Source organism: Lonchura striata, chromosome 4 (genome assembly GCF_046129695.1).
Source record: "Lonchura striata isolate bLonStr1 chromosome 4, bLonStr1.mat, whole genome shotgun sequence".
In the NCBI taxonomy this organism is placed as follows: domain Eukaryota; kingdom Metazoa; phylum Chordata; class Aves; order Passeriformes; family Estrildidae; genus Lonchura; species Lonchura striata.
In genome coordinates, this window is record NC_134606.1 from 39,609,693 (window position 1) to 39,633,196 (window position 23,504).

The window sequence follows — 23,504 nt, forward strand, 5'->3', positions numbered from 1 at the left end:
CACATGTCAAGGACAATCTACCATATGCTTTACACTAATTAGGACTTTGTTTATTTTAGGAATTTGATTAATTCAGCAGCTACTTTTTAAATAGAGCCAGCATAGCAAAGGAGGTTTTGTCTGAGTTTTCCAAAGGCAAAATAAAGCTCTTCTTCTTTATCAGTAGCCCACTCTGGCAGACACATACCCAGATCCTCAGCAGATTATTCAGCAGAGCCATAAATGGGGTTCTGTATGAAATACAGTTATGTAGTTTGTCTTTTAAAAAACATAGAATTAAGTGGCAGTCAGAATGCTTCTATGTGCAAAATCCAAGGTTTATAACCAGTAATTTTCTTTCAAAAAGGGAAAAACCAAACAAAATTTGCATGATATATGTTTAAATGAGGCTAAGAAATGAGCTACACTTTTTCTTAAGTGGTTGGTGTATTTGGTTAGTTCTAGATTGTCATCTACCTTTACAGATCACCTCTGGTCTTTCATATAAGTAGCTTTGTACCTTCTTGGTAAATTAAGGGTCCCTTTGATCATCCTACTCTACACCCCTTATTGCTAATGTGAAGCTATTCTAAATAAGAATTGGTACTATGCCACCTTTATTTAGCAAATGTGACATTTCTGAATAATAGTGATATCAAAATGTTTCAAGAGATGTTGATAGTGTTTACTATCAACATAGTATTGAGACAAAAAAGAAAAATAGCACTAGAAAAGGAGCTTTTATACCTTGGAAAAACATTTGTGTGTATTTAAATAAGTTTCTTTGCAGAGCCTCATTTGATTTATTTTGGAAATAAAATTACGATTTGTAACAACAGTAATTTTTGTGGTCAACCATCTGTGATCTTTTTCAGTTCACAAACATAACAGAAAATTTGACATTGTCTTCATGAAAAGTTTACTTTAAATTCAACCTTTTGGGCATGCAGGAAAGGTTTTTTTTACAGTTCAAGTATGTTCTGCATTGATACGTTTCATCAGGCTGCTATACTGTAATGCAACACAAAGCCATAAAATGCCATTCAACCTGCCTGATTAATTTGTTTGGAGAGTGTTAAATTCAAAAGTATTTTGTTATATTGAAGCTGAAAAAAATATGCTAGAATGAAAAATGGTTAGTTCTGTTTACAGATGGCTCATATCAATAGTATTGTATTTCATGTACAATATACAATGAACTAAAATATAGTATTGTAGGTCATGTAATCATTCTAGACATAAAGATCCAGGATGATTACATTAATGAAAAAATGTGTGTGCATGTGTGTATATATGTATAAAATTAATTTAAAATTTTATTTATATATAGTTTTTGATTGTTAACATGTTGGATAAAAATATTTTGTTTATATATCACAATGCAATACAGGAGAGAAATAACAGAAATATGTGTAATAGTGGGTTTATAAAGTCCTCAACATGTGTGTTTATACAAAAGTATGTTTTACTTAATACTGTGATGCTTGCACATTTGCATATTTTCTAATAGTGTGTGGGTAGACTTTTGGTTTTTTCAGGCCAACAAGTATTAACATCCTAGCACACTGCACAAATGCAGGTGGAAATAAATGTAATTGTGAACAATTGAGTTATTATGGACCATACTGAAAGTTTCAGTAGTTCATTTACCTCTCTCACATTCCATAACCCTGAAAAATTTGTTTATTTATTTGTGTGTTTCCCATGAGGATGAGCATCTCCTATTTCCCTGAGTATCTGAAGTTAATTTTTCTAAGTTACAGGTGCATTTAATATTGGGTCACTAGCATAATTCATTTCTTCTTACTGATTTTCTACAGAAGATATTTCACATAATTTATCTTTCAGGATTAAGGAGGAACCTATATTTAATTCATCCCGAATATAAACTTATGTGCATTTTTTAACTTTGTGTTTTCTGCTAAAAAATACTATCTAGCAAGATTTCTCTAGGCAGAAAACTATTTTCTGAGTTCAGAGATGTTACACCTAGTCTAATCACTGCTAAATTCTGAAATAACTTGAGGCATAGAGACTTTTCTTTTTATGTGGGTGCTCTTTGCTGCTACCAAGCACCTTGGCCCAAGGAATATCACACCGAGTCTGGTCTATGTTCTACTAAATAAATCTTTTCTTTCTGGTTTGAATGGCAGCTTAAACTTATAATTTGAGTATTTTGAGAAAACTAAGCCATAAAAATTTGCTCCAAAATCTTCAGCTGAAATTAAAGAAGATAAAGATATTAAAAAAAAGGTCTGAAAAGATATTTTCAGTTAATGGCTTATTTACTTGAAATCTTAACAAATTTCATTAAAAAAAAAAACTGGCAAAATTCTGGGGTTTTTTTAATTTGAAAATTTTATCTAAATCCTTTTGTTTCTACTCTAAACTTTGCCAAGTTTGTTGAAGTCTCTTCTTCCTATAAAGAATAGTCTTTCTCTTCTCCTTTGATATCAATATTTGACTTTTAATGTTGCTTTCCTGCAAGGCTACTCTGATCTAGTAATCAGTAATTGGATTAAGTCCTTAGACTCTATTGTAGCTTTGTTGGCAAAAAAACTTCATTCTTTTAATTTCAAACTAAAGAAGGGAGAAAAGACTAGTGAGTTTTGTAGAACTGAACAGTGTCTGTGAAGCCCATAAAATTGCACTAGCTGAAATGCTAACACAACTTGGCTACATCTTGACTCTAAATCTTGGTGGTTGGTTGATTTTTTAATACGCACAGACTTCTTATCATGAACAAGATTCCTCTGAGTTTACACTGTCCTATTAAAGGCTAAGTTTCACTGCATGACTTTTAAACATATATAAAATAAAAACTACAAGCAAGTTTTGCTTTAGAAGACTAGAAGAAAGTACTAGACAGATCCTCTAAACCATACTAAAAATGTATCTAGTACATCACATTTTACTGATACTGAATTTTTTCTTTTTTTTTGCTTTTTTTTATTTATAATATCTTGCTAGTGTTTCTGTTGTAGTTGTGAAGAAATTTGAAAACATATTTTCCAGATACCTACAAGTTTTGACATGCTTATTTGTTTGAAAAGAAACAAGAAAAGAGTCATTGACTTAGATTTGTAAATTTTGTTTGATTTTGTTACAGGGAACCACAAAAATATTGCATCACTAGCCATATTATCTATTTTTTCACAAAATTAAAAATGTTGGAACAATATGTTTTACTTGCTTGAAGATAAGATGGCCTTATGCTTAAGTTAATGGTAACTAAATATTTCCATGCCCTCGTGAGTTAGAAAATATTAACAGATATACTGTTAAAGAACATATGTATTTGTGTAGAAGTATTAACGTCATTCTGTAGATTTCTATGTACAGTCTAAATGCTTTTAAAACTAAATGAGCCTGTTATGAGCACAGTATTAACAAATCCTTGGTGTGTATAGGTAAAATAAAACAATGCAGTTAGTACTGAAGAGTAATCAGTACACTCTCTTTATTATCAAAAGCTAAAATGTATTAAAATTGCAGCAAAAGAAAAAAAAATATGTAATTTCCTTTTTTGTTAAAATCATAAAATAAAAGCTATATTGTAATGGAAAAAAATTTAAAATGTTTTGCATTTAGCCTTTCCTCATGCTATTTCTACTGCCATAAATTTTTATAGCAGGAAATATTTCAAGAATTTCAATACCCAAAATAAAGCACATCTTTTTGAGCAAATACTGTGTAAAATCAAAGTTTGAAATTGTGGGGATAGATTACCACCTTGATTAAATTGTCATGCTTCAAAATTACACCATGGTACAAGTCCCAGTTTTACAGGGACCTTGTACAGTTGAATTATGAGCATCTCCCAAGACAGAGGTCAAGTGACAGAGACTGCATGGCCCCATTGGGTAATGCATTCCAGCACTTAATCCCAGTCCTTGTGGGAGGAAAAAAAAAAAAGTGAAAAATGCTAAGGGGATTTAAAAATTAGTTACATAGGATTCTTAAGGCATCCAGCAAAGTGTAGTTGATTTTACTTTGGAGCAAGATGGAGGAGGAACTACACAGTCTCACTTGGATCATGTTTGTCTATGATGTTATGATTTTTGTGATAACTAACTCTGCAATTAATACATTTTTCTGCTCTTAATTGCAGCAGGAAAAGAATCATGAAATCTCAAGAAATAAAGGTAAGTACCAATTATTTTCAAAATATGGATGTTCTTATAATTATCACAAATATTAACATTTATTTTTGGTAAATAAAACATCCAGATGGATTGTTTACTAAGTATTTTAGTATTTGAAATGACAAATATATATTTAGGAAAGGGGTTGAAATTTAAAAAGTCAATGTATTAGCTACTATTTTTGGAATCCTGAGATGAACGACACTGCTTCACTTTGGATGGGATGGGCTGCACAGTTTCTCACCAAGTTTGTGTCTTTGACTATATCTGGTTATTATCCTTCCATAAAAAATCACTACCATCAATTTATCTTCTTCCTTTCCATTCAGTAAATCTGAAACTGGGTGTGATTCCAATTTGTGCACAAATTAATCATCTCCTTAATAGGTTGCCTTGCAAAACAACTGTTGTTGGTGGTTTTGGCATACAATTTATATTTTCTCTGCACCTTACTCTGTGGCTAAGCACTATGTGAAATAGAATATTCAGGTTAGAGAAACAACCTTTTATCAAGAATATGAAGACTTCTAAAACTCAAATATGGATTTTACACCTTAATTTTTCCTAAAATAAAGTCTGTTAAGAGACAGAACATGCAAACCTCTCCAATAAAAATTGCTAATCAAGAAATGAAAAGCAAAATTGCCAATGGTGGCAAAGCTTGTTCTCTTGATATTTTAGTTTTTTATAGAGATAGGCTATGAGATACTTTAAAAGGGAAACAAAGGGAGGATAGGAGAAAGAGTGCCAGTTAAATGTTGCAAAGAAAGGAGGAAATTAAGTGGCAAACCAACTTATATATTTTTTATTACATTAGGAAGAAATGTGTAATCATATCACCTGAGTTAGCTGTTCTTAATTCAGTTATTTATGTATCACAGTAGTCATTCATCTCAATTTTCTTGCTTTCTCTCACATGGAGGATAAACACAAGCATCTAAAGGCAAGCTAAAGCTGATGGTTGATTGGAGTTGTGTCAGGACAGTTATATTGTTTATGGTGATGTGATAATTTACATCATCCGAAGGACCTATGGTCCTTCATTTGAAGAGTGCGCATAAGAAAAATGATAGAACCAAAAATTCCCTTTATTTTCAACCCATTTGTGATTTATAATTTTTTTTTTTCATTGGTAATACAATATAAAGGTGAATCTTCTCTAGATGTAGTGAGTGTATCCATGATGTATTGTTCAAAATGCTTTCCTGTTTTGTGAATTAATACAAATTATAAAAAGACTGTGACAACTCAGATTAGATTACAGGAATAAATTATTTGTGAATGCTGGAGGATTCTGAAATGAGCCATTCTTTGTGGGTTTTAATGATTTATGTCAGTTATATATGATGTTTGACAGTCTTTCTCACACACCCCACCCCATCCTGGTATGCATGTGAGCAACAAGTAAAAGTAGGAACAGAGTAATGAACCGGATGCGAGTGCCCATTTTATTAATTAGCTGTTAATTTAGTGAACTAACCACGGAAGCAATTTTCAAAGGATTGTAAAGCGTTGTCTACACCTTCAACCAAAGGAACCCATTAAACTCTACTTGAAGGGAGATATCCATTTTCTCCAAATAGGCAGTGATATTGGTGCTGAGCTGCACAAAATTTGTTGTGATTGTATCTGTAACATCACTTGACAAAATATTTAACCTACTAAACTTCCTGCAAGATATGTTTGTCTCTGCCTAAACTGACAGTTCAACTTAGAAGATTTCAGTGGTCTGGAAGACTAATTATGCAGAGAGTAGTCTTCGAAACATATATGTATCTACAGATATACTTCATTGCATAATGCTATTTTGAGGTGCGTTTATTATTGGGTTTTTTTTGTGGTGTTCTCTTTTCATATTCTTTAAATTTATTTGTTTTCATGTGTTGTCCGTGTAATTACAAAGTTGCAGAAAGATATTTTTATTTTATTTACAGTGTATAAAAATCGTAAAACTCTTTCTACTTAAAATAGTGGTTGGTTCAGATGAAAGAAGATTAAATTAATGTTTCAGCATAAGCATTTTTGTCTTGTCAATGAGTAACTGCAGTTCGCATACAATATCTAAATGTTTTGTGATCTGCATATGTTCTTCTGAGATAGGTAAATTTTCCTCAAGTTCTTGGGATGGGTTTCTAAGAATATTCCTTACACTCTACAAGTTTCAGCCACTACATATGGTAAAAGGACCAAAAGTTTTCTGTGGTTTCTTAACAGTTCTGATGCTTTCAGAAGCAATGTTGTCCTCTTAATTCAGAGAGGAATTATAGTTCATCCTTACCAAATGTCTCTGTTGTGTCTTATAACTTTAGTTGAAGTGAGTAATTCAGTATCTAATTTTTTATTAATAATTTCATTAGATTGTGCTTTAAGGAGGGGAGGATATTGCAGCAGAATTCAAGTCAAATGCTTTTTGACTACAGCAGGATCAATATATTAGTATAAAGGAGCATTCTGTATATTTTATTATGTAATAAATACCTATTAATTTTTCATTTTACCTTATTTATAAAAAAAACAGCCATAAAATACATCTGATTCCTATTTTTATTTTAGTAAGTATGCTTTTTATATTGTTCTGTAGTGGGTTTTTTCCTCCTGATACATTTTTGACCTGCTTGTTTTTCCCATCTGTTACTTCTGTTTTCAGCCTCTAAGTCAATCACCAGAATAGAAGCCAATACTCAAACACACCCTGTTCTGACACTAGTCCCTCTCCTTCTGATATGTGATATTCTTGATCTTGTTTTACTTAACAGATAACAGATCTTTTTGTATACTGTTTGAGAAAAGCAACACTGCTTTTATGGAAAACACTATGTTAACATTTTATAGTTTTAATGTATGTTGGCAAACTTTCTTATGCTTCCATGAATTTTTTGTATGTGGAAATGATTATCACCAGAGCAAAATACAAATGAAATTAGTTTTATAACACTTCTATAATATGAAAGAAATAGCAAAGCAATTGCCAACTAAACCTTCCTAACTTTTAATTACTAGCTTGAAGTCCTATTTGACCTTTCTTACCATTGTCTTTCAATGTTAACTCAGACAAAATAATGTTTTATATCTAAACCTATAGTGGAAGATAAAATAGATATTTTTTGTGATGATTTGGAAACATCAGAAATTGTGTTACATTTAAGCAATGCGAAGAATTTTCTTCCCAGCCTGTGCTTCACTTTGGAGATACTAATATGCTTTCAATAAATAATATTCTAAACTTTAAAGTAGAAATAGTTTCTGACAATATTCTTCTGAAAAAAATTTATTTCTGAAGTACCAGAAGGTTGACCCATTTCGACTATTTGCCAAACCTGAAAGAAATCTCAATTCCTTTCCACAGAAAAAACACTGGCACACAGGAAATGATGAGCCACAAAAGTATTTCAGTTAACTAGTAGCATTTCAGTCCCTAAGCTTAGTCATTGTTTGAATTACAGTACCATTTTTTTTTTGAGAATTAAAAAATTGATTTCAGTATAGAGAAACAATATATAATATCTTTCTCAAAAACCACCATCAAAATCAGAAAAATGTCAGAATTTAGGCTGAGAGTAAGGGGGTTGTTTTGTTGATATTGAGTAATGATACAATAGTGTAACTTTGCCTAATAGTTATAGGAACTTAAAGAACAACTTTTGAAAGATAGAAAAAGTACTCCACTTAAGATTTGGAAAATATGCACTTTTCATAACATTTTCAAAATGTTTATGCAAATAATTTTAATTATATTAATTTGAAGATTTTTTTTTTATTTTAGTTAAGAGCACCTGTATTGATGTAATATACCACCTGTATAGGATGCTTTTAAAATGTTTGCTAGCTACTATTGATCTGAGCTTTGAACATCACTAACACACTCAAAATTAAACCATTTAGAGAATTTTGACTGACATAATTTTAATTACGACTTGAGTTTCTAATTGTAGTCAATGCTTCTCGCTTTATGCTTACCTTAGTAATCTGAATGTAAAACCATTACTGACTCACAGATTAGTTTCAAAAACATAATTATCTATGATTATGAACATATTGCCAGAATCCTCTGATATCATTAACAAACATCTGTTCCTTTTATAATCTTTAGCTACCCAAATTAGAGAGGAAGACATATAGGCATCACCTGCATATCTTGCTTGCTTTTTCCTCTTTAAATAGTTAGCATACCTTCACAACATTCCTGGTCTTTCCTGAAATCCCAGATTGGTGTCATCTTTTTCTATGCACTGATAATGTAAGACAAGAAGAAATGACAAAAGCTTAAGAAATTTCAAAATTTAGATAATTTAAGAGACAAAAACAGTAAGGCCTTATTTGAATAATAACTTGTAAAACTGAAATTATGTCTGGAGATACTCTCAAATGCCTGAGGGTGAAAAAACTGTTAGATCTATTCTGCAATATGTCTGGCTGTTTTTACTTTTGGTAATAGACAAAGCTTTGCATGTTCGGATGCAGAATACATGATACCAGCATCCTCTGTCATGTTAAAACCATTAACTAATGGTTAAGACCATTAATTAATGGCAAAAAATACAGTTCATTAGATTCTGTTATGTATCCAGTGATTCAGTTTGTCTACTCAAGCAAATTATTCTTAATCCATTTTTCAACAGACCTCTATTAATTCTGTGTGGTTAGAATCTGAACTGCAATCCTCCTGGACTGAACTGACAAATGTTTTAGTCTTTTATGCTCTGGTAGCTTCTCTACCAGATCAGTACATTTCAGAAAAAAATGTAGTATTTTAGAGAGTACGTGTAGCAGCAAAATGTTGGTAAATGTTTGTACAATCCGACCTACAGTGTTTGTTCTGAAGTTCTTTTGTCATTATGTTCCAATTTACCTGAGTGAATATACTTTGAAGAGTTGGTATGAGGATTTTTTAATTAAGTATGCCAAATCCTATCCCCTTTATCCTGTTCTGTTCTCCTCCAAGGCCTGGTCAACTGAAACTTAAATCTCTTTATTACTTAAGAATTGGCGTAAGAAATGGAGTTCTGTTTAACACCTGAATAATTCTCTTTTTCCTTTCTTACTGAAGACCTACAGACACAGTGTTATTAACTGAGTATTTTGGAGTGATCTTTCTTTATTATTATATTGGAATGGCTTTATCATAATTATTACTTATGGAAATTATAATGCTAAGGTCTGAATCAATTCAGAGTCAGATTATGAAATGCACTTAAAAGAAACAAATTTCTTCATGTGTGAAAATCATTTTAGTATAACAGCTAATCCTAGAATTTATTTTTCAGCAGACTTGAAGCACATTTTGAGAAAGTAAAGTGTGTGAATCAGTGTTAGAGATCAGTTCTAGGTGATACGTTTGATAACAGTGTGATTACCTGACATAGAAAGTGTACACTACTGTATATACAGATTTATGAAAATCTTATTTCTTTTAAACAAAGCCTTATTTGACAGTGCTGAAATCCAGTTTTGATATCTACCAGTGCTGCACAGTATTTGTATAGTAACCTAGTGAGACCTGCTAGCAGTGTAATGCCATGGACATAAACAGCGTAAACGGCACAAATATGGCCTCACCAGTTGTTATCTTGAGGTAAACACGCTTTATCTTAGTCAAGAAATTAATTAAAAAGGCTAAAGTAATAACAAGTGAATAAAATCTAGTGCATATATTTTACAGAATTGTAGCATCTACCTTAAGATAAATTCTAGACTTACATTCCATACTAGTAAAAAATTGCCTGCAGTTTTATTGTGTTAGTGTCAGGGGAGGAACAGTATCACATGGAATTTCTTGAATGTCTTTCTTGAATTTCTTTGTTACAAATTTCTTTGTTACAAATTTTGTCTGCATTTTCACGGGGAGTTATTTCCAACTTTATACTGCTTGGCTGCAAAGTTTCTAAGTCTGTTTTTGCTATGAAAAGAAAAAAATTCTTTTAAATTATACAAAAATTCACACCTGTCAGTGTATATTCAACAAATCAATTGGAATAATCAGATGCATATTTAATTTGTCTTAAATGCATATCCATAATTTCTGACACTTTTTAAAACTATGTGGGGTGATGCACATATATTCTGATAATTACTACAGAGATAACTACTGATACTTATTATATATCATTATAATATGTATTATATGATAATTTATAAAAAAATTATCCTATATATATTATGTAGTAATGTATATATAATGATAGTGGAGAAAATATGGAAGCAAAAATATTCTACAACTGTGTCTATGGCATTCAAAAAAGGATGAAATTCTTTGTGCCTGACTTGTCAGCAGCTTCAGGAATTATACATACAAATAATTTCTTTCCTTGGCTTTTGTTTACAGCAGGAAAATGTAGATCTGAGTTTGGATTTCTTCTCATATGTAATATTCATGACATTCAGAAATTTGGAAGGGAAAAATATGGTCTGTGTCAAAATTCCAGGCAAGAACTCTTCTCCAGTATGATATAACAATTCCAATAATAGATACAATGGTTGTTTTTGCATGTAGTAGCATTGTAGAGCTAACATAAGAAATTGTTATCCTTGTTCTGTTTTTAAAAAAAAAATAAACATCCGAGTCCTCCTAAAATTTAAGTTGCATTCTGTTAAATTATTAAATCTACTTCAAAGCAGACATTGAAAGCTTGACAAGAGAGAATAAGTTCAGTGGTACTCATGAAGTTTCTCTCTGTAGTGCACAAGCACTTAACTTGAACAGATACAGTGGAGAAGAGATTTGGCACTGGCAGGGGAGGGGAGTGCTGAGTACTGACTGGAATACATATTCATTCCTATTAAGACTTTACAGTCTTTAGAGAAGTCACTCAGAGGATGAATGTATGTAGCAATTTTGGTTATTTAAATTTAATTGGATTTTAATATTGTGTGACCAATGAAAAACTTTGAATAGCAACACAGTTTGATTTTTTTTTTAAAGCTTCCGTGTAAAAGTAGCTGCTGTTTAACTTGAATGTTACAGTGAAACTGTTTTGGGTAATTTCTTGTGTTGTTTCAGGAGTAGGCTGAGAAGAGCTAATTAATGTGACTTGACTTTAAGTTAGTCTATTATTTATTATTAATAAATGTTGAGGTTTTAAAGTTAAAAATTAATGCTAAAAGCTTTGTAGTTTTATATATTAAGATTCTTCTTTGTGCTTAAGACAATGTGCATTTTCAATAACAGCTTTCGTTTACCTCTTTCATCTTAGAAGAGGTACACAAACCACAGATGGCTGTATGAGGTAATTTGAATTAGCTCTTGAGCACTGCAGGTTTGCACTAAATTCACAGAAAAAGTATTCTTGGATCCTTTAATACAGATACATATACATTAGTGCAGTGTCTGTAGGCTATGCATGCCATGTTTCTCACATGTAGTGAATATTCTTTTGATTATGCTAACAGTAGAAATCTAAATGTAAAATGGGTCATTTCCTGTGAAGCTTAGCTGGTTTAAAACATTATCTACCTTTTCTGTCTACCCTATACCTTTGCAGAACCTTCATTCTCAGAATGAAGAGCAAAATATGATCTGTATCAGCAACACAGATATCTTAGTTAAGTTTGGCATGTAGGTCAGTAGAGCAGGCTATTTCACACTACTTGTGATGTAGCAGGCAATTGTTATGACCAAAAATAAACAAATGAGAATGATAGTGCAGCTCACATTTTGTGTAACAGACCATTGAAGCAAAATAATCTTCCTATCTGAATAACTTGAAGTTTTCCTTTTAGAATAGATTTTCAAAAAGCAAAGTGCATGTCAGAAACTATTCTAATGCTATTAAATGAAAAGCTTTCATTTTATTTGTAAATTAAAAAGTATACAATGTAATAGCTAAAAAAATGTAAATTATAATTTATATTAGAAGAAATCAAGTTCTATTGCTGTGTTTTATTTGCCTATAGCATAACCCTTGCTTTATCAGTAGATCTCAGTATTATCTCTATGTTTATATAAATTAGTCTGCTGTGATACCTTGTTACTGAACAGAAAGGAGGCTATGGTATTTATATCACTGAAAAAGATGTACATAGAAATAATTATTAAAATCCACAGAGATCTTTACATGCTCTATAATAATTTTTTTTAGATATGAACTTAAAATCCAGTGTAGGCAGTAGTTCAATTAGACTATTCATACAGAAGTATTTAAAGTTGAAAAAGGGTTGTCATGAAAGAAAAAGTGAAGTTGAGGAGGAATACATGGCAATCAGAAGCAAAAGATCTGAATAAATACTGGTATTTCAGAAATAAATTTGATTTAATTTATAAATTGTTTTAACAAATACCTGTAAATAGGTATCATTTTCATTCAGGTATGAGGCCATTGGTTTTTATTGCATATTTATAGCACTGATAGCTGTCAACATAACTTGCATATAGGTTTTCTGTGCTGTTTATAGGCCATAAACTTTTAAGAACACTTATGTAGAAGAAACCTGACACATTCATGTTACATAGAAGAAATTTCCATACTCATGCCATCTTAAACAGAACTAATTTTTGCATTCATATAGTGTTTTTCAGAATGCTGTTGATTATACATTAAAAGCATATTTTCTTCTATAAAATAAGTCTTGGAAGCAGCTTAATGGACAATCAGAACTTACATAAACTTGAAAAATTATTCTGTTGAACACAATTTCCACCTCAAATCTTACTCCAAATTATTGCAGCACTGTGTGTCATTCAGATGCTGGTTGAAACATTTACAGTATTCATCTTTTGCCTTTGAATAGCAAGGGTTGATATGTTTCATTATCATTAAGGTCATGTTCCAGTTTACTCCAAGCATGCTCTTTTGTCACTTGCCTTGGACACCAGAACATGATTGATGGTGTCAGATCCTGTTAACGTTTACATCATAACTGAAAGTAGGCGTTGCAGTGAAATGCAAATTACAGACTGCTAAAATGCCTGTCACTAACAATTATGGTGGGGCAGTATAAAATTTCTCATTTGTTTCCAAAGGGCAGATTAATAAAGCTAGGTGGCACATTATCATATAGGGTGGACTCAGCTGTCTGTTTGGATTATGCTTAAGAGTCTAGTGTTTCTAAGGAAACTTTACAAGGAATGAATGCATCCATTTTAACTAGCAGTTTAAATGTGGTCAATTATTATACCTTATTCTGAAGGGATCCAAACCAGAGGTTGCAGTCTGTCCTGGGTTGGCTAAATGATGTTTGTATGTTCTGTTGTCCTGCCACCCCAAGACACAGTCACTCAAATGTCTTTCTGCTTCTTAATTTATAGATATATATATGCACATATAAATATACACACATATATATGGGATTTTTTGGACTTTTTTTATAAATGCCTTTTTTAATCCTTACATTTAAAGTAGCTCCCCAAGACCTAAAAAGCTTATTCCTTAGATGAATGAGCTGTAAACTAAAATGCATCAAATATTTAAATAAACCTAGTTATGTATATTCCTACATGACAGAATTAGAACAAGAAGGAACTTACCCCAGGGGGTCCCCCCAAATGTGCCGCAACACTTTGCTATTTAAATAAAATATTTAAATTCTATTTAAACAACTAATAGATATCTTCTAGCTTAAAATTTAATTCAAGATATTAAAATTAAAAATTATGGTTATATTGTAGGTCTTCAAGTGATTAGTACAAAAAGCATACAACATTTTTTCATTATCCAACTGTGTACAGCTTTAGCAAATGAATACAGTTTTCTACCCTTTCTTCCTAATAATAAAATTTTTGGTCATTTTTCAAAGTAGCTTTTTAAATGTTTGATGAAATGTAAGCTATTATTAAAAAAAGGTGGTGGTTTGTTTGTTTGCTTTCATTAAATATGCATAACAGCATCCTGGTAAGAAGAAAAGGAGACTTCTGATTTGGCAAGAAGTTGGCAGTAGAGTTAATAAGATATTAATCTGAATACACTACTGAAGGAATTGATGTTTTAGATTAAATTTAATGTAATCATAAGCAAGTATAGAGAAGGGTTACTCCAGTGATCAGACAGTATTTTTAAGTAAAACTCAAGAACACAGATTGTTTTTCCTAGCAGAATGGGATACTTTGAAAGCATGTTGATACAAATGCTTGGAAAAAAGCATGGAACTCACGAAATTAAAAGTTAGGTAGATTATAATTATTTTAAACAAGAGGCAATACTCCTTGCATGCAGGAAGATATTTCTTCATGTGCAGTTTTTTCCTCTTTGCATGAATTAATATGATAATAAAAATGCTATGTGTGATTGTGTGCAAATAATAAAGATTGAATGAAACTTCTTTCAGGAGGAATTTCCCTGGTTTTGTGAAACTAAGCAGGAAGTTTGGTGCTTTACCTGTATACAAATTTATTTGAGTTCATGTAAAATAATGTATAAAAGAAAGAAAAACCTCAGGAAATTGCCTGAAAGAGATGATAGAAGGAATCACTCAGTGTCTCCTTTAAACTGAAGGAGGACTTCTCTTATCTGGAAGACTAATTTAAGGTGTTCTGTTTATAGGGCAAGGTAAAATGTTTTATTTTATGGGTAATGATAAAACACTCTGTTTTTTGCCTTTACATACCTGTGTAAAGATAACTTTATTTGTGCAGCCATGGCCTAGATCATTTTCTCTAAAGCCGTATTTTTCCATGTTCTTTTCCACCTGTGCCCCATTTTGCATAAACTCTGTCTCCCTTTTTCATACCAGCCATTAATATCTTTCCAGATTTCAAGATTTGGCATGGCAGAAAGAATCTGTGTTCTAAGGGGGAGAATATATGTAAAGGCTTAAAATGGAACCTCCCTTGAATATTGAAGGGTAGGATATGCCTTTGAACTTTGAAAGGTTTTTAGAGATTAAGTATTTGAAGTAACTTCTAACTTTCTTCACAATCATAGAACACATAGTTTTCAGCTTCAGATTCTGAAAAGGAGTGAACTTTATTGGTCTGAGTGAAAAAGTTAAGGTGAACATTCAGTTTGGATTATGTCTTTACAAGCTTAGTTTTTGTAAATTGACCTATTTTTCCATCACCTTGGAAGGCCTGGTGATTCAAGAAATAATTGTGTTTTATTAATTAATATGGATTCAGACATTTTCCAATTTTTAAAATATTATCTGAATTCATAATAGAGTAAATTTTGTCTGATTCTTAAAGACTTTTTAAGTTTATCTGATGTATAGATAACTATCGGAAAAGGTTTGTATTTCAAAATTGTAATAGTTTACAGATTTTGTTTTGCTCAGCTATGGAAAGGGTGTCCATATGGTATCATAAAATAACAGCAACAAACTGTAATTCTGTGTGGCCCTACATAACTAAATAAAGTGAGACCTTTGGCTGCTTAGGCAACAGTTATTGATCAAAAAGCTGTTTATCAGAGTTTCCAGCCTGGGAAAGAAATACAGTGGAATAGATTTTTGTCCATACTTATTAGAATTTTCTTGCACAGGGGTTGGTTAAAAGGTAAATCAATGGCTGATAAGGTAATGACTGATTGTTGTTTAAATAATCTGAGAGATTTGACACGAGTGGTTACACATCTAAATACCATTCTACAAGCGTCTGTATTCAATGGCAACGTGATACAGTGGGGTTCTTTCTTCTCTTTGTGCTCACTGGACTTCATAGCACGTAGAATTTAATGGCACATATGATGCCCAGGCTATAAATTATTGTTTCTCTAGCATATGGTGTCCTGTCTAGACCTAAGCATAAGCTTAGATTGCTATGCTGGCAGGATATCAAAACAAAAATTCTCAGTAATAAGGTTCAAATTACTCTCTATTTAAATTATGCACAAAACCCACATATACATTTGGGAATGCTGCCCCACTAGCAATAATCAGTCAAATCTTGATGTTTTCATTCTTTTAAAAGACTATAAAAATCCATGGCAGCATTACTTTAATGGAAATTTAAGAAAGCATTTCATTATCTCAGAAATAAATAAATCCAAGCATATTAAAACAAGCATTTTTCTTAGCTTTTTAAAGTCCTGCAAAGAGCTGATTAAAAGAAGACTCTCAGAAGGAAGGAAACATTAGAATTTTAGCAAATAGAAAGGCATGCAAAATTCCCATTTGTATTATAAACGCCACCAACTTTCTAATAAGCACACATTGATTCTTCTTCATAAAATGTAAAAGCTGTGATTTGTAGCCTTAGGGATAATTGCCCACTAAAAATGCAATACAAATGGAGGAAAAAACCCAATAAAAACACTCTGGTATCAGAATCATAATTTCTGTGCTTAAAAGATCATATATGTAGGTTGCACTCTGGTTTAATTAGCAATAATCGGATCTTTTTTCCTGAAAAACAGTGAAAAATCTTATTACTCTTTATAATTATAATTGACATCTCAAAAGCACTACATAGAGTTAGAAGTATCATAAATGAAATACATTAGCGGAAGTAATACAGAATGATGAAAGCTAAAGAGAATGTATTTATATTGCCTAAACATAGTCTTTCTAAGATGGTTCAACATACTTCTGGCAAATATATATTAATACACTTATATAGTATGTCTGTATGTTCACAAATGTACAGATAAAATGTCAGGACAGACATACAAAAAAAAAAATGTGTAGAAATGGAATCTCAGAACAGAAATAAGAATCTAGGAAAAAAAAAGGATTTATTTTGAGCCTTTAATATCCTTTATATACATATTTTAAACAACCATTTTGAGGTATCCTATCATATATAGTAAGTGTAATAAAAGTAGCAGGAAATTCTGGACTTTTTCCCATTCATTTCTTTATTTCCACTTTAAACTGAAGTGTTGGACTAGGCAAAATTTGGAGGTGTAGTGTTGTTGAAGATTAAAACGTGCAAACTCAAATATGCAGTATTATAGATATTTCGTATTTTAAATCTGGGTTTTTATAGTGTGTTTGGGAAGGTTTTTGGTAAAGCATGTCATGTGACTCAGCGTAACTGTATGCACTCATTCTGGATGAACACTCTTTAAACTATTAACATTTGTCATAGGTCTGTGCTCTAACACACTTGCTGAACATATTGATGGCTGAATGGCCAAGATGTGTGACCTATTACCCCCTCTCCTTGCTTATTAAGAAAAAAAGTCTTTTTATCTGCCCATTGATCTTCATAAACAGTCAGTTGCAAACAGCATTACTTTCTTTCTTTGTCTCTCTGGAGAGATATGTGACATGTGAAACCTGTTTACTTTCTTTCAGGCTCTTTTGTACTGACTGAGATTGCCCTTTTCCACCTGTCTACTTTATTCTTGCAGTTGTGGCAAACACTCAGAGTTTAGGGGAATCATAAATGCAAGCAAGCTACAGGCTTGCCATGCAGAGCATGAAGGTCAGTACTGTTTCCCACACTGGGACTGCAGTGTCTCATCAGGCACCTTAGCAATCTGATCTAGTTGCTATCAGAAAAGTCAATATTTGCATTTTGTTGAATATGCATGCCCACCAGTGTTTGGGAAAAGGGTTATTTGGTATCTGTACTTGTGTGATTATCTTGTTTGCATTCACAAGATACTATCTGCAAATCCTCTAATGATTCAAAGACAACGTTGTATTGAAGTTATTTCATTATTAGGATTAATTCATTGCTATTCTAAATTAAATGGGCTTAGCATTTTTGTTCTTTAATTTCAGATAGGGCAGTGGAAGGACAACTTGAAGAAAAGTGTCAAAAATTTCTTTAACTCATGGAATATTAAGTGTACACAGAGAAGCTATTGTAGTTCATGTTATGTTTGCATATCACTTTTTAATGAATTTTTGAATCATGCTGGTTGCTGAAAAACATTGGTTTCCCTGCAAACAGTAGTGCAAAATAGATTAATGATTTTTAAATGGCCTAAAAATTAATAGAATTTAAAAAGCCCACTAATTTGATACAATGATTTTCTTAACTTGTGTGCAATCATCTTTGCATGCCAAAGAGTCCAAAACATTCTCCACTGGTAGATTTTTATATACATATATTGAATTTGATTGACTTCAGTGTTCTGCAGTGTTCCTGATTTTGATGGCAGAGATGTAAATCAGAGCACATAATTCTGAAAGAATTTAAATGTAGAAAAAAAATCCTTTTCAGAGTACCATCAAGGCATCTTAGCAATACATTTACAAAATTTCTCCCTTATGCTTTGGGAAATATTGGGCAGAGGTCAGTCATTTAGAAATTTGTATCTCTTTTCAGAGTGATTCACTCCATAAAAATGCTCTTACTTTCTTTACACAGAAAAATTCTAAATTCATTAAGTTGAGGTAGAAGAGGTGTGGGTTGTGCTTAGCACAACAACAGGGACCAAAAAGATCCTGCCATCTTCCAACAGCAGATGGAAACAATTTATTGCTTGTTATTAAACATTTTAAGGTTTTATTTTGAAGGGAATACCCCTCTGTTAAACATTGACCAGTCAATTTAATTGTGCCTTTGCTCATCAAAGACACTATCTGTAGGAGATAGAGCTGGACCTTAGAATAGCCAGGAAAGTGTTTTAAGGTAATAAGAGGGAGACCTGGCCACTTCTGGCACCATTCTCAAAATAAGAGAGAAAAGCTGGATACAGTGAACCAATTTGGTTAATTGTGTCTTAATTTTTCCTTGGTCTTTGACTGAGGACTCATGAACTTTAGTGAGCTTTTCATTGAGTGGGTAAATCACGTTATGCATAGAAGGAATAGATAGGAAGAGACCTATCTATTTATTCTGTCCTGAATGTTTTCTAACTTGAGATGGTGTAGAGGCCCAGAGAAGCCCAGGGTGGACTGTGGTAATGCTACTTTGTGAAATGTAAGATTTTCCACTTAAGAGATAGAGAGAAAAGCTCTTCTATAACTCAGTGAGCAGGAGAACCTAAGGGCTAAAGAAGTTGTTATTTTCTAACTAAAAATAAACAATAGCAGTTTATCAGCCACAACATGCAACAGCACAAGCAGCAAGAATAATGTTAAATTTAGAACTATCTATAGGATGTTCATCCTCTAATTTGAAGGAGTACTCATCTCATATTAATATTTGGTCCTATCAAAGTTATGGAGCATTTTGCAATACAGCCAGCTACTGAAAATGACCTTTATTTGCCGTATCTGTATGTCACCAGTTATTAGGGTTTCTTTTATTTATGACAGCTCTGTGGGATAAGCTAGGCCTTTCAGAATCAGGAACTGAAGTTCATATTGCATGAATTGAATTTCTTAGAGCCTTTAGTCTGTTAGTCTTTCTACAGAGGTTCATGACCAAGAGCTTGAAATACACATTTTATGAATTTCAATGCCAGTGCTTCTGTATTGATTTTGGAAACTTCGTCATGTCATGTGTAAACCAGAAACTCAAAGCCAGTTTCACAATGGAAAATCAGAAATATTTTAGATAAGGAGAATTTTTCCATTCAGCTTTACAAATCACACAGAAGTTCCTTAATTTTGGTGCATTCCTCTCATAACTATTTTCTCACGAGTAATTATTCCATAGTTTCATAATATTTCTTTTCATGTGGGTGCTGTGTGATTCTATTTTGTTGTCACAAGAGCAGGAGAATAAGATATGTCTTATTCTTTTTTGTTCACCTTTTACATTTTGACATGGTTTTCTGGAGTTAGGAAGAATGTCATCTTGAACAATATCAAACTGATTTTTTTGGCTGCTGGGTCGAAAATGTTTGGCTACCCCTATACTAAATAAATAAGTAGCAAATGATAAATAATGGAACAGTCATTTTCTTCTACTAAATAATGAAATTCATATAATGAAAAAATAAACCATTCTATTTTATGTTATCTGAAAAATTGATAACTAGTTTGTAGGCTTTACATTATTCAGGTAACAGAAAATATGCAATACATTTGGATTTGATCTGCTTCTTACCTTCAGCTATACAACTACAAGATTTAGCAGAATATGTTTTACCTGTTCACTTTGAAACCCACATACATGTATGTTTAAAAATTAGAAAAATCTAAGTATATTTTTTGGCTTTCAGTGGAGTAATAGTTATTGACTAACTTCTTGCTTAAAAGGCAGTCTGAATAGTAACTGGTATTTCTTCAAAGATAAAAGTGTATTAGCTAATTCCTTGGTATTAAAATATGTATTTTCTGCTAGTATTTTAATAAGAGATCTCTAATTTATATGTGGAATAACATTACCTACCTTTTCAGTATAATTATTTACAAAATTAGTATTACCTTGATTCCAGTTTGCACATACCACCATATGCTGGTTTTGACAGAAAGCCGTATGTTTGAGATACAAATTTACATACAAATGTCTTAAATGGATATCAAAATGCTTGGTGTTCTATTTTATAGTAGTAGTGTTTAAAAAAATGTGTTGTGTGTGCTTTGGTTGTGAATTTCAGGATAGAATTTTGACTGAGCTTTTCCAGTGTGGTGTTATCACACTGAAGAGATTTGGCATCAATTACGCAGTGCATAAAAAATGTGTTTTGTGCTTCTGCTGGTCACATCTCATATGTTTTTAGAACCTCAAAAGTCACTTTCTTGCCAAAATGGTTGCAGCTTAAATCAAAATGACATAAATTTTTGGCTGAACCTATAAGCTAAATCGGTAGCATTCAACCTTTTTGGTAGATTTATATTTTTTTCCTATATAATTAATAATTTTATTAATCTAAAATACAGGGAAAAAATAATAAAAATGAAAATTTGTCCATTGCAGTGAAGACCTTGTACTATAAGAGATGCAGAACCTCACAATTTTATGCCAGGCTAGCAAACCTTGTTTTCCTTTCTTTATTTCTTTTTTCATTAATAATTTATAAAGTTTAGAACAGTACTATGAAAATCCTGTTTAAAATAATCTAATAAAATCCCTTAAATACAAGCAACCTTTTGTGTTTGGATGTTACAAAGAGAAACTAGAAAACTTTTGTCTTTTTTAAAATGTTTTTAGCAGTTGTAAAAAGATAAAATACTTTAACAACTGACTAACAGAGTAACAAAATAAATGTTTGAAAAGATTCTCAAGGAAATACTGCATTTGTATTTAGGTATCGTAACTTCTGAGCTTATTGTTTGGATGTGTCAATTTTATACTGAATAAAATAATTTCAACATTAAGGGAGTAGGAAACTATTAAAGAGAAATCAGAATGTGTGGGAGCTACTTTTGAATGCTAAATGACTGGTGAACTTACACCCCTTATTGACACTGTGAAAAGACAGTTTTGTGCTATCTAATGCTTTTGACACAGCGTTACAAATCAAAAAGATACCAAATGACAAGGAAACGTGATTTTTAATAGGTGGGACCAAGGTTACAGGATTGCATTCCTCAGAGAGTTAAGCAAAAGTCATCTTCTTGTAAATGTGGAGGAGATTTACAGGGGAGATATAATTTATGTTCCTGTGGAAGCTTTCTGAGGAAAACTTGTGTGCATATATAGATTTTCAAGCACTTATGCAAGGGTTAACCTGATGTTTATATTCTTTGTATGTAAACCTATTCAGAAAAAGAAAGTATCTTACTTTGTTGCAAGATTTCAAAAGCAAAAGCTAAGATCTAAATTGCATGGGGGGGGGGAAATTTTCATTGATGCCCAATGTAATTTTATTTGTAACACTCAGTTTTTAAAATCTCCATGACAGCAGTGAGCAAACAATGTGGTTTATATCTATTTTGCTGTCTTGTGTAGCATAACTTTTCAAAGACTTACAGAAAAGATCTAATAACAAAAGCTGTATTTTCCATGAGCTAAAACTGTGTGTGTGTACAAATTACAGTACATACTACTAGCAGAGTTTAATATGCATCACAGATTTACTAGTATTTCTTAAAAATAGAATGAGACTTATGAAAAAAAATACTAAAATTTGCAGTAGGACATCAAGTAGTCATTACAATTATTGGTTTGTATTTGGAAAAATACTTATTTCTTTTTTACTGCAGTGGTTGCTTGAGTGAAAAATCTTTCCAATTTGACTGGGCTTGAAATATCTTCATGTCTTTGATTTGTGGTGTCAAAATATTGCAGCCAGTTTAGAAGCAGCAGTGAGAGACCAAAAATATCTGATAGATCAGAAGATCAGTGAGATAAGTGCCTGCAAGGATTGTAAACCATCCACAGATAATTAAAATCTTATCAATCTTATTGGAAAAGGTTAATTTTATGGTTGTAGTTAAAATTTTGTTCATATAGTCTGTAAATTAAACATAAACTTGGGCCTATAAAAAGCTACAATTAGAGGTTTTCAATAGATTACCCAGCAAGACTTGGCCACCCCAGCCCTGACCAACACTGAGCAGGAGTCACTTTCTGAAATGAAGATTATATTCTTATGTTTGTCATGTAAAGGTTAAAATGTTCTTCTAGGATGTGAGAGATCTAAGTTTGAGTCAGATCCTACTGATTCAGTATTTAAGTTAGAGCACAATACAGCTAAACAAGATGGGCAAGACTGTGACATACAATTTGACCCTGTAGTTTAGCAGATATGTTTCTTGTTTTAACTCAAACTTACATGAGTTATTTGACAACAAGTTCTGATCAGAACTTGCTGTAAAGTCTGTGGTGTTGAGTTCATGAAGCAGCTGCAAGTATTTTGTGTTTTAGTGGCCACCATCCTGTACCATTAAAAAAATACCTCAAAAGAGCAGCAAAAAAATTCTTTCAGGCAGCAGAACAGCTACTGAGCTTCCTTCATTCATATGAGCTGCCACAATTAATTTTATTCCTCTAGTTTAATACACTCCTAATGCTGTCTTGTTCAGCTGATGCAGGGGTTCTGCTAAAGTTACAGACTTTCTGTGTCTTTATTTTTAGCACTAAATGACCATACATATTTCACATGAAGCACATCAAACCAGATTTTCATAGGGAAATCTCATATCTCTGAAAAAAATGATATTTTGCTGCACAGACTTTGACTGTACATCTTTAATGTCCTCCAGAGCTTTAATCTGAGGACTTCTGTACTTTTTTCTGTCAGTTTTTCTTATTGAAATATATATATTTCCTTACACATGCAATATACAAAAGCACCCTTCTGACTTATACACACAAGGTAGGTCACAAGTCATTCTTCTGTACCTAACAGATATTTTAGTGTTTTGGTAGCAGAATTTTTGAACTAGAGAGCTAGCCCCAGTATGAGATTACATTTGTAATCCTTGCTTGCATTAAAGGAGTCCAGATCTTTGTCTCAGAGGAAACCATTAAAGCATTTGTTAACCACTAATCTGTCCAGGGATTTTCTATTGTTTATCTAGGGCAAGCCTACTGGGTGGCAATTCTATTTAATATTTCCTTATTTGAAGGAGATAATGTTAAGATACACAGAACAAAAATAGTATACAAGATAGAAATTAATAATTAAATAATCAAACTAGCATGCATGAACCCACATAGAGTCTAAAGCTGGTGTGGTCACTCATGCTTATTATTCAGAATTTTTTAAAAAATGCCAGAAA

General features: G+C 32.0%; 1 protein-coding gene across 4 annotated transcripts in view; it reads left to right on the forward strand.

Annotated features, from left to right (window-relative positions):
- FSTL5 (follistatin like 5) overlaps positions 1-23,504 on the forward strand; it is a 365,217-nt gene that overhangs the window by 132,651 nt on the left and 209,062 nt on the right. For all 4 annotated transcript variants that reach the window (XM_077782912.1, XM_077782913.1, XM_021536555.3 and 1 more), the window contains one exon: positions 4,091-4,124. In XM_077782912.1, the coding sequence (XP_077639038.1) occupies positions 4,091-4,124 (34 nt within the window). The remainder of the gene's footprint in view (positions 1-4,090; positions 4,125-23,504) is intronic.